We start from the raw sequence: 10,159 nt of genomic DNA, 5'->3' as shown, positions 1-10,159 counted from the left end.
GACCCGAGCCGGCTCCGCGCTCTGAGCATGCGCGGCGGCCGCGGACTCCCAAGGCCGGAGAAGTCCCGCCCTCAGTTCGAGGAGTTTGGGTTAAAATGGCAAGCGGGACATTGGCGGGTATTAGGTTAAATATTTATTTTTAAGTATTTCTGGACAGAACTTGTATTTCCAGCCCTTCCTTAGGCTGTCCATTCACATGAAGTGGTTGACTTTTTTTTCAGATTATACTTTTTAAAAAATTGTTTTAATTATCCGTAATAGTTCCCCCTTAAAAAAATGACAAGTAAAATTTTTTAAAAATGAAAAATTCATGGAATCTTAGAGTTGAGAAAACAGTACAGTAGAGCGTTTAAGAGCTGGAACTCTGAGGACTTCCCTGGCGGTCCAGTGGTTAAGACTCTGCGCTCCCACTGCAGGGGGCACGCGGTTGGATCCCTGGTCCAGGTAAGATCCCGCACGATGCGCAGCCCCGCCAAAAAAAAAAAAAGAGCTGGAATTCTGAAGCCAGACTGCCTGCATTCAAATAACGGCTCTCCAGTTTACAGGCTGTGTTTTCTTGGGCAAGTTACTCAACTTCTCTATCCCTCACATATAAAATGGGGCCATTGCTAAATATCTTATACCTCGTACAGTTGTAGTGAGCATTAAATGTGATACAACATATGTACCTTGCTGGGAACTGTGCCTGGCATATAGGAAGAGGAGCAGCATATATTAATTTAAAACAAACAAAAAACGTCATTTTAAAAAACTGAAAGGCCATCTAGTGCAGAAACCTGTTGGTCTGCTAGAGCCTTCTTCTTTTTTTTTAATCTTAGTTCTCCCACCAGGGATTGAATCCCGGGCCAACGGCAATGAAAGCGCGGAGTCTTAACCACTGGACCGCCAGGGAATTCCCAAGAGCCCTTTTCTATTAGTATACTTTTTGCACAATAATTTTAGTCACTTAAAGGAGTTTTTTCTTGTGGTGAGGCAATCTTTTATTTTCCCCTGAGTTTTCTTGAAAATTTAAAATTTTTATGGCATTGGTGAAATAGCCTGTTAAGTGATTTCAGAGTTTTTTGGCAGTCCCAAAACAGATCAAATGAATTTATTTGGAAAAAAATTCAGTTATAGGTTCAATCCAGACATTACATCAAGCCAATGAGAAAAAATTAATAGAGTTATGCTGAGGTAGTTTAAATTCAAATGAATCATGTTCTCTTTTATCCACTCAACAAATATTTATCTAGTCTCTACTTTGTACCAGACAAAATAAAAACTTAATTCACTTTTTGATCAAGTCAGTGAGAATATAGGTATTTAACAGGGCAAATCATAGGCATGTCAGCGTATGCCCACTCAGCTGTTCAGCATACTATTTACTACATGCCTACTAATGTCCTGGTGTGGAGCTTGGCAGTGGGAATGAAAGGACCCAGACTCTGCCTAGAGACAGTGACACCTAAACAAATGACCCTGCTCCTTTTATGCCCGCACAATGTCTGGGTAGAACTGCAGATACAATCTGTTACCAGAAACCACTTACTGCAAAACATTTAGTGTTCCCGTCAGGTCCCTGATCCTTTACTTTCTCTTTCTTCTCTTTTTCTTTCTCTGTCTCTGCCTCTATCTCTGTCTCTGTCTCTGTCTCTCTTCTAGGAGCCAAGCTCCATGCAGCCACCACCCTTCAGGGAAAATGGATTCCTGGCTGCATACCAGGAAGGTTCTTTTTTCAGATGAAGCATCAAGAAGACTCTCTCTCATGCTGATGTCCATCTCTTTAATAACATAGTTTTGTAGGATAATATACTAAAAGACCTTCTGTTTGAGTGTAGATTTAGTACAACTATTTTTGAGAGCAACTTGGTAATATCTGCTAAAGTTTATGATATGCATAGCTGATGGCCTCAAAGTCTACTCCTAAAAGTATATTCTAGGGAAATTTTTACATCTGTGCATAAGAAGACATGTTCAAGAATATTCATAGCAGCATAGTATATAAATGCAAAGAATTGGAAATCCATTAAATGTCCATCAAAAAAGAATGGGTAACTAAATTGTGGTGTAATTAAACAATGAAATAATAAACTATACAATGATGAAAACAAATAAACCAAAACTGCATGCATTAACACTGATGAAATTCACAAACATGATGCTGAGTTAAAAAAAAAAAAAAAAAAAGTTTTAGAAGAAATATAAGTAGCACCCCTAGCCATCGTGGCAGTGAAAAATCCCCTTACATTTCTAAATACTAAGAGATGGTTATTGCTTTTTCCCTGCCCTTCCTCCAATATTGAGAACAATTAGTCTAGGATAATGGCATTATTCTAGCTTAGACATTTAGTTTGAAATACTTGTTAGCCATCCAGGTAGAGATGTCAAGTGGACAGTTGGTAAATGAGTTTGGAACTTAGGGGAGAAGTCAGGGTTGGAGATACAAATTTTGGAGTTATTAGCATATAGAAGACATTTAAAGCCATGGCATTAGATGAGCTCTCCTAGAGAGAGTACAGACAGTGAAGATAAGAGGGCCCAAGACTGAACCCTCTAGCATTCCAACTTTTTGGATACTGGATAAAGGAAGAAAAGCATGTACAGGAACTAGAATAAGCACAGCCTGAGAGGTACTAGGAAAATATGGTGCCATAGAAGCTAAAAGGGGAGGATGTTTCAAGGAAGAAATAATCAACTGAGTAAATTCTTCTGAGAAGGGTTGCAGCCTGACCAATTTTGTCATTATGGCAGAGACTGTTACTTATCCCCCAGTATTGGCTCTCCCCTTCCTCTATAATAATAAGATCACCCCTGATTTTTAACCAAACACATGGCCAATCAGAGATTAAAACTGCCATTTTTTCCAGCCTCCCTTACAGCTAAATAAGACCATGTCTGGTCAATGAGATGGAAAAGTGATATGTGCAATTTCTAGGTCGTTCTTAAAGAGAATGAGTTTGTTCTTTTCCCACTAGCTAGGTGTGGATGTGGTCATGAGCAAAATTGGACCAAGAAAATGAAGGCAACACCATAGGTATGGCAAAGCAGCAATAGAAGGGAGCCAAGTCCCTGACAGCCTAGAGTGTCATACCAGCCCTGATGGCCTCCTAGAATGGACTTACCATTAAACGAGATTAAAAAAAAAAAAAAAAAAAAAAAGCAATATTGCTAGATTTTTGGTCACAGTTAGGCAACAGATCTGTCACTAAGTGGCAGAATACTCAAATAAATCAAAGCTCCAGGCCGAGAGCACCACTCTGAGGCTGCTTGGCTTGTGCTAGACTTTTCTATTTTTGTGTGTGTGTAAGATGAATATCAGAGTGCCTAAAAGCCAGAAATCCAGTGTCTCCCTGAGCTTTGGGAATGGGTTGTAGGACCGGTTTTTTGTCTTCCTGCTAATAGATATTCAAATGTATGACAGAATCTTGTCTGAGACCTGCCTTCACTGTAACAGATCACCTGAGCATGAGGTTCTTGGGGGGAAACCTAGAGCCCAATCCTATGTCTGACAACTGGAGGCCTCTAATATTCCCCCCAAATATATAATAATTGTGAGTAACCAAATTTTCTTGGGTCAATATGCCACATTTGACCCAGCGAACAGGTTGGTATATACGTAAATTATAAGCAGACCTTTTATAGGCGACAACACGTGGAAATTCATAAAACAGCACAGGTTCTGTACTAAGACTTTGTCTAAAATAAAATATTTGTGACACATAAAGGGAAAAGAAGGAGTCTTTGGGGGGGTAAACTTAAAAAAAAAAAACTTTAAAAATTGAATTATAACATACAAACAGTGAAGTGCATGAATTTTAAGTGTATGGCTTAATAAAGTTTCACAAATGAACACTACTTTGTACCCACCACCCAGACGGAGATAGAGAACATTTTCAGGACTCCAGAAAATTCCCTCTTCCAGTTAATAGCCTCCTTAAAAGTAACCAGGAGAGATTAGCTTAGCCTGTTCTAGAAGGTCATGTAACTGGAATCATGTAGTAAATATATATGTGGTATATGTTTGTACCACAATTGACTTACCTATTCTTCTGTTGATGGACATTTGGCTGTTATGAATAAGCTTCTCTGAACACTCTTGTGCGTGTCTTTGGGTAGATACATTCTGTGTGAATGAAATGAAATACACTCATTTCTGTGAGGTGTATAGTTAAGAGTGAAATTACTGAGTCACAGGGCAGACATGTGTTTAGCTTTACTATGTACTGCCAAATAGCTTTCTAAAGTGGTCAGATCATTTTTCACTTGTACCAGCAATGTAACTGCTAAACATCCTAGACAACATCCTATCATTCTTTTTATTTTACTTTACTTTTTTGGCTGTGCTGCACAGCACATGGGATCTTAATTCCCCGACCAGGGATTGAACCCGGGCCCTTGGCAATGAAAGCTCAGAGTCCTAACCACTGGACCACCAGGGAATTCCCCTTACATTCTTTTTACTTTTGACCATTCTAATGATGGTGTGGTGGTATCTCATTGTGCCTTTAATTTGCATTTCCTTGATGATTTCTGATATTGAGCACTTCTTATATGCTTACTTTCCATTTGGACATCCTCCTTTGTGAAGGGCCTATCAAATGTTTTGTCCATTTTTAAAATTGATTTTTAGGAGTTCTTTACATAATCTAGATACAAATCCTGTGTTAGATATATGTATTGTGAATATCCTCCCCTAGGCCATGGCTTGCTTTTTCACTCTCCTATCTTTGGATGATTATTGCTTTTTATATTTAAGAAATTATTGCCTACTCCAAAGTCATGACAATATTCTCCCCTGACTTCTTTTAGAAATTTATTGTATTATTTTCACGTTTAGTTCTGCCATTCATCTCAAGTTAATTTTGAAATATAGTATAAGGTACATGACCAAGTTCCTTTTTTTCTATATGGATAGAAACTTAATAGCTCCAGCATCATTTATGGAGAAGATTGTTACCATGACTAGTTCTAGAATGGCTATCCAAATTTATCCATCCTTTTTAAAAAGTCAAGACATAAAATAGCCACTTAAAAAATCCAGATAGTACATTCATGTTAATAGCAGCATTATTTACAATAGTTAAAACAAGGAAGCAACCCAAGTTTCCCCTCACCGATGAATGGATAAGCAAAATGTGTAATATACAGGCAACGGGATGGATTTCAATACATACAATGAAATTCACATTGAAAAGGAAGGAGGGACTTCCCTGGTGGTCCAGTGGTAAAGAATCCGTCCTGCAATGCAGGGGACACAGGTTCGATCCCTGGTCGGGGAACTAAGATCCCACATGCCACGGGGCAACTAAGCCCGTGCACCACAACTGCCGAGCCCGCACACCTCAACTCTCTAGTTGCTGCAAACTACAGAGCACACGTGCTCTGGAGCCTGCGCTCCACAACTAGAGAAGAGAAAACCCATGCGCCACAACTAGAGAAAAGCCCACGTGCTGCAGCGAACCCAAGTGCTGCAACGAAAGATCCCGCATGCTGCAACGAAGATCCCACATGCCGCAGCTAAGACCCCATGCAGCCAAAAAAAATAAACAAATTTTTTTTTTAATTAAAAAGAAAAGGGAAGGAAATTCTGCAATATGCTACAGCATGGACGAACCCTGAGGACATTATGCTAAGTGAAATAAACCAGTCACAAAAATACAAATACTATGTAATTCCACCTATATTATAAAAACAAAAAGTGTAAATGTGGTGGCCAGGGGCTGGAGGCAGGGGAGAATAGGGAGTTATTGTTTAATGGGTGTAGAATTTCAGTTTCACCACATGAAAAGAGCTATGGGGATGGATGGTGGTGATGGTTTCACAGCAGTGTGAATGTATTTAATACCACTGAACTGTACATAATTAGCTGGAATTATTCTATTTAAAAAGATTACCACGTTCATGTTTTAGTTTCCTTGACGTACAGCTCATACAGGAAAGGCAGGATATATGCTTGATTTTTTTCTTCTCTTCAACAATTTTCAGAATAATGAGTTGGTTTCTTAATATTCTTCAAGAGTAACCAATTAGGGCTGCAAGTTTTGAGATTAGGTTCCCCAAAGCAAGTCCTACAATGCTGAAGATGGCACTAAATGGCATCATCTGAGAAGGTAATTGGCCCCTGACCCTACCCAACTGATAAATTCCACTAGGTAGACATGAACCACTCAGCCAGCGGAGTAGGGAGGGCAGCAGACAATTTCTCACACACTATCCAACAATTAATTGACTTTTTGAAAAACTGCCAAAAATAATCCTCATTAATAGACAATAGATTTCAAGTGGTAACTCTTCTGGGAAACCCAAAATTTTTAGAACAGCCAAGAAGATAGAAATCCAAGGTTTTAGTAACCTGCAGTGAAAAGTAAGGCAACACTGGAAATAGTCAGGGGGCAAATCAGGGAATTTGGGGCGGCAATGGCCAGAACCTCAGAATGAAAAATTGGAATCAGTGTTTTGGGGCAAATTTTTTTTAATTGGGAGAAATAAAAGTTCAAGATTTTATGGTTATAGGGGATGCTAAATAGTAGTTTGATAGAATTCCCTCTGTAAAGTACCTAGCTCAGAATGAGGAGAGAACTGCAGCCCTCATTTACCTACTAGAGGCTACTGATATCTACAAAAGAACCTAATAATTGAGAAAGGTCAAACCAGCTTAGATCAGTTTTCACAAGACCTCCAGTAAAATGAGGAAAAAGAAGTGTTTATGGAATTTGGCAACATTAAAGTCATAGGTGACTTGATAACAGTTTCAGTGATGTGATAGGTATGGAAGTCCTGGAGTGGGTTGTAACAGTGAATAGCAGGTGAGGATTTGGAAACAGAGAAGTACTGACAATTATTTTAAGAAGATTTGCTATAAAGGGGAACAAAGGGCTGCTAGGAGGAGATCTAGAGTCTATCAATCATAATAATAGAGGGAGAAATTGGTGATCCATGAGAGAACAATTATAAGAGTGATGTCCTCGAGAAAGCAAGAAAAGACAGGATCCAGAATATGAAGGGACTGGCCTTCGATAGAGCAATGGTGCTTGTCTTGTACCAAGTGGGAAGACAGAAGATATTGATAAAGATACTGGAAGAGTTGGTGGTTAGAGGAATAGAGTCCCTGTTTAGTTGCTAAGTTTTTTCAGTAAAGCATATGGTAGGTCATTATCTGATAGTAAGGGAGGGTTGAAATTTTTAGGATTAAAAAAAAAAAAAAGAAAATGTAATATAGTTGACTCAGACAGTGAAATACTGACTTTAGTAGGAAAACCTTTTGAGACTATGGAACAGATACTGAGTGCTCGTTTCAACTCTGTGGTCATAAATTTAAGGCACTGGTTCAGTGTTCAGCTACTCTGCTGCAGGCCCAGAGAATATCTGGAGTTATACCCAGAAGGGCAGGTAAGTGTATAAGAGCTAGAGTTGCTTTTCATAATGATGGATCAAGGAATCAAAGATAGACAAGGGGAGGAAGAAGACAGGACAAACATAATGGACAGTTTAAAAAAAGAAGTAGTGGGGTCAGTGGACTGGAGAACCCAGGGTGTTGGATAGGAAACTATGTGGATAAAAATGATAAGAGTAGGGAATTCCCTGGCGGTCCAGTGGTTATGACACGGAACTTTTACTGCCGAGGGCGAGGGTTCGATTCCTGGTCTGGGAACTAAGATCCTACAAGCTACGCGGCACAGCCGAAAAAAAAAGTCAAGTCTTCAGTGAATGAGGGGGAGTGACTGGGAGATGGGAGATCATTCAACTGTAGAAACAAGGAGCTGGAACTTTTGAAGAAAGAGGAAGAATAGTCTGAGTGAAATGGGAAGCAAAGAGAAAAAACAAGCATGCTTCATTCAAGCCTGGAATTATATAGGATATGAGAGAAATACTTATTTCACTTGAAAAGGCTAAAGAGGAGCCAGTGTCCTCAGGAGATCAACAGGTCATGCACAGTAAGGTCAAGGAGTCAGAAGCAGCATTGATGAGGGAGGTTAAGGTTAGGGGGCAGAGTGTTTACCACACATCTGGAGCTCCAGGGTTCTAGAAGGCACGTAGAAAGGTTTCGGAGGGCCTGGAAGGGTGGGGGGTTTGGTCAGATTGGGAGCTGTGCTAGCAGAATGAGCGTGACCATACAGAGGAGGTGACCAGGGAGGCTTGGGCTTCCAGTGACTGTAGAAAAGAGGGAGGTGGGGTACAAGGGGATTGCTGGCTGGGTGGGAGAACAAGTCAAGTCAGTCATTTTCAGGTCTTAGTCCAGACGTTAGTTCTTCTACGCTGCCACAGCGCCCCACACTTCCCCAATTGGGGCACTTCTTCCTGTTTCTGTATATGAATTAAGATTCTAAGTCCAAGTTCGATCCTTTGTACCTTATCAGAACCAACACGTACGTGCTTCCTCATCTATTAAAGGACACTATATCATATGCTAGGACAAACACATTAGGGTTCACTCGGTATAAACCCCTGAGCTTTCCTAGCTTGATGATGCTTGTTCCCATGGGAGGGGTGCACACTATCTCCCCACTCTCCTAACCCTGGAAACCGAGACTCTGGTCCTCATCTCTGTGAGACCTCTCATACCATATCCAGGCCATGGGGACAGCTTAGGTTGCTGCCTGGGAAAGAGAGAACCCACCTGCACAAGGTGACCAATGAGCCACTGCAGGCCCCAGGGCAAGGTTAAGTACAGTGGCCTTCTGCCCCGACTGCAAAGAAATATTGGAATCAGAGGTAGAAGTGTGTGGTATTGTGGTATACTCATACAGGTCTAGTTTAGATAGATTAAATAATTCCGTACTGGATAATCTTATGTTTTAAAATTCTATTAAAAATAAGGGGCTTCCCTGGTGGCACAGTGGTTGAGAATCTGCCTGCCAATGCAGGGGACACGGGTTCGAGCCCTGGTCTGGGAAGATCCCACATGCCGCGGAGCAGCTGGGCCCGTGAGCCACAACTACTGAGCCTGCGCGTCTGGAGCCTGTGCTCCGCAACGTGAGAGGCCGCGACAGTGAGAGGCCCGCGCACCGCGATGAAGAGTGGCCCCCGCTTGCCACAACTAGAGAAAGCCCTCGCACAGAAACGAAGACCCAACACAGCCATAAAAATTAATTAATTAATTAATTATTTAAAAAAAGTAATGGCTACCATTTATTTTAAAAAAAAAAAGTGATTTGAGAAGGTAGGTTTACACACTGTTACATTCAATAGAGTGAATGACCCATGGTTCATCATAGGTCTCAGCCCCATAGCTTCGACATGGCTTTCAATGGTAAAGGTTTTTATACTTTTTGTCTCCCTCACTGGAAAGTGAGCTCTTTCAGGGCATGAGCCTATTCCTCTAGCTTCTCTTAAAATAATACTCACTGTGCATAAATTGTCATCTTTTATTAAATACGTTTACTGTAAAAACAGAGCTGGATGATATAATGTAAGCTGAAAACTGGACCATGGAATCTGGTCTGGGTTCAGGGAATGGAGAGAATAAATACTTAGCCTCCACTCAAGTTGATATTACCTTGGTTTTGTTCTGGATAAGCTAACAAGCAGAGTGAAGGATATAAACAGGATATACACGCCGGAGGGTGAATGTGGCTCCCCATAGCCTCCCTTGAATCTTTCAGAGTGCACCCAAAGTTTGCCTTTCTTAGCAATTCTGTAGGGTGGGCTATCCCTCAAGTCAAAGCCTCAGGAACAACTTAGGCTACCATAGAAGGTGATTATTCTGAGAGTCAGCGAGCCATGCCAACCAGGCCCGTCAGGTTCTGGGCCTTGAAATTCTTGTGATGCCCACAGTCAGGCAGTCTCCCATTTTCTCTGAGTACGAGGCAGGGCCTGGGAGTTCTCCATTTCATCCTCTTGAGTTTTTCGTGAGCAGGCCTTTTGAAAAACAATGAGAAACCCTTATATCAAATTGAACCCAAGTATCATCAGGCAGTGTAAAAGAATTATGGTTGCTATTGCTTAGTTTAACATTAATTATTAATTCCACAAATATACATGGTGTGCCTACCATGTGTTTGGGCCTGAAGATACAAAAGTAAATAAAACAGGCTCTGCCTCCTGCCTCAGGAAAGCTCGGAGTCTTGTTAAATTCATCAAGCTTTTCTCTAATGACCATTTCTTTACTGAGGGTGGACAGGAAAAAAACAGGATACACTGCTTTGAAACTTTTTAAAAAGTTTATTATCATTAATTCCAG

The 10,159-nt window shown here is 40.7% G+C and overlaps 1 protein-coding gene and 1 long non-coding RNA gene across 3 annotated transcripts in view; one reads left to right on the top strand and one right to left on the bottom strand.

The window, feature by feature from the left end:
* The first annotated feature begins 52 nt into the window (after window positions 1–52).
* LOC309662594 overlaps window positions 53–10,159 on the top strand; it is a 32,381-nt gene continuing 22,274 nt past the window's right edge. The window contains exon 1 of one of the 2 annotated variants that reach the window (XR_014264788.1): window positions 53–444. This is a non-coding gene — a long non-coding RNA (uncharacterized lncRNA). The remainder of the gene's footprint in view (window positions 445–10,159) is intronic. The other variant, XR_014264787.1, reaches the window with a different exon arrangement.
* The window catches only part of LOC309662540 (kelch-like protein 23), a 61,129-nt gene continuing 51,921 nt past the window's right edge, over window positions 952–10,159 (bottom strand). Inside the window, exon 4 of the mRNA XM_082465385.1 lies at window positions 952–9,837. Within this exon, the coding sequence (XP_082321511.1) occupies window positions 9,809–9,837 (29 nt within the window). The 3' untranslated portion in view covers window positions 952–9,808. The remainder of the gene's footprint in view (window positions 9,838–10,159) is intronic.

The sequence above is a fragment of the Balaenoptera physalus genome (genome assembly GCF_965194825.1).
Source record: "Balaenoptera physalus genome assembly, chromosome: 6".
Lineage (NCBI taxonomy): Eukaryota > Metazoa > Chordata > Mammalia > Artiodactyla > Balaenopteridae > Balaenoptera > Balaenoptera physalus.
This window is presented reverse-complemented; position numbering and strand designations above follow the sequence as displayed.